General features: G+C 70.6%; 1 protein-coding gene across 1 annotated transcript in view; it reads left to right on the plus strand.

Moving 5' to 3' along the window:
• The window catches only part of DOCK6 (dedicator of cytokinesis 6), a 46,917-nt gene that overhangs the window by 13,460 nt on the left and 31,895 nt on the right, over positions 1-1,562 (plus strand). Inside the window, exons 9-11 of the mRNA XM_026660560.2 lie at positions 163-312; positions 506-586; positions 1,061-1,217. Coding sequence (XP_026516345.2) covers positions 163-312; positions 506-586; positions 1,061-1,217 — 388 coding nt within the window. The remainder of the gene's footprint in view (positions 1-162; positions 313-505; positions 587-1,060; positions 1,218-1,562) is intronic.

A 1,562-nucleotide genomic window follows, 5' to 3' on the forward strand; every position in this document is an offset into this window, starting at 1 on the left:
GGGGCGGGGGGCAGGGTCCAGCCGTACTGACCAGGGGGCAGGGATGCAGGGTGAGGGACGGGGGCTGGGTCCGTACTGACCAGGGGCGGGGCTGAGGAGCGGGGCCTAGGCCAGCCCACATAGTGGCGCTGTCTCCTGCTCTCACCTTTGCTCTGTCCCTAGATCTCCGAGAACTTCTACTTCGACCTCAACTCGGATCAGGTGAAGGGGCTGCTGCGGGCGCCCGGCGGCCACCCCGCCATCTCCACGCTGGCGCGGTCCGCCATCTTCTCCATAACCCACCCCTCCCCTGACATCTTCCTGGTCATCAAGGTGAGGGGGGGCGTGGCCTGGCCTCTCCGCTGCTCTGCACGCGCTCGTGCGGCTCTAACCACTAGACCTCACTCCCTTCCGAGAGCTGGGGGTGGAACCCAGGAGTCCTGGCTCCCAGCCCCCCCCCCCCCCCCCCCCCAGCCCCCCCCCCCCCCCCCCCCCCCCCCCCCCAAGCCCTTCTCTTCCCCCCCAGCTGGAGAAGGTGCTGCAGCAGGGGGACATCGGGGACTGCTGTGAGCCCTACATGGTCATGAAGGAGACGGACGCAGCGAAGGTACGCGCAGCCCCCGGACCCAGACCCAGCCCTGTCCGCAGGGCGGCTCGCCTGGGTCCCAGCTGCCCCGTGTTCCCTGCTTTAACCTCTAGACCCCACTGCCCTCCCAGAGCCAGGGATAGAACCCAGGAGTCCTGAATCCCAGCCCCCCCTGCTCTAACCACTAGACCCCACTGCCCCCAGAGCCGGGGAGAGAACCCAGGAGTCCTGACTCCAAGCCCCCCTGCTCTAACCACTAGACCCCACTGCCCCCAGAGCCAGGGAGAGAACCCAGGAGTCCTGACTCCCAGCCCCCCTGCTCTAACCACTAGACCCCACTGCCCCCAGAGCTGGGGAGAGAACCCAGGAGTCCTGGCTCCCAGCCCCCCCACTCTAAGCGGGGTACCGCTCTGACAGCAGCAGTGCAATTCCCCATATCTCAGGGGGCTCGGTCTGGGGGAGCCGGGGTGACTCCGTGCCCGTCCCTGCCCCCAGAACAAGGAGAAGCTGGAGAAGCTGCGCGGGGCGGCGGAGCAGTTCTGCAGCCGCCTGGGCCGGTACCGCATGCCCTTCGCCTGGACGGCCATCCACCTCCTGAACATCGTCAGCACCGCCGGGTCCCTGGAGCGCGACCCCGCCGACGCCGAGAGCGGTGAGCCGGCTGGGAGTGCGGGCACGGCCTCTGGCTTCCGGCACCGGGGGCTCGGCCTCCTGAGCCGGGCGTGGGCACGGTCCGGAGACCTCCGCGGAGCGACGTTCCCCACAGCGCTGCGTTCTGCCCTCGGGACCTGTGCTGGCCTCAGGGCGGCGCTAGGGGGCGCTGTGCTGCAGGGGGTGGGGCGGAGGTCCCCAGGGGTCGCTGTTCCCTGGCAGGCAGGGCCGGCCCCATTGTCCGAGGGCGGCGCTAGGGGGCGCTGTGCTGCAGGGGGCAGGGCGGGGGGCAGCAGGGGGCTCTCCCCTGGCAGGCAGGGCTGGCCCCAGGGCGGCGCTAGGGGGC

This window comes from Terrapene carolina, unplaced genomic scaffold (assembly GCF_002925995.2).
Source record: "Terrapene carolina triunguis isolate 2854851 unplaced genomic scaffold, T_m_triunguis-2.0 Scaffold833, whole genome shotgun sequence".
NCBI lineage: Eukaryota > Metazoa > Chordata > Testudines > Emydidae > Terrapene > Terrapene triunguis.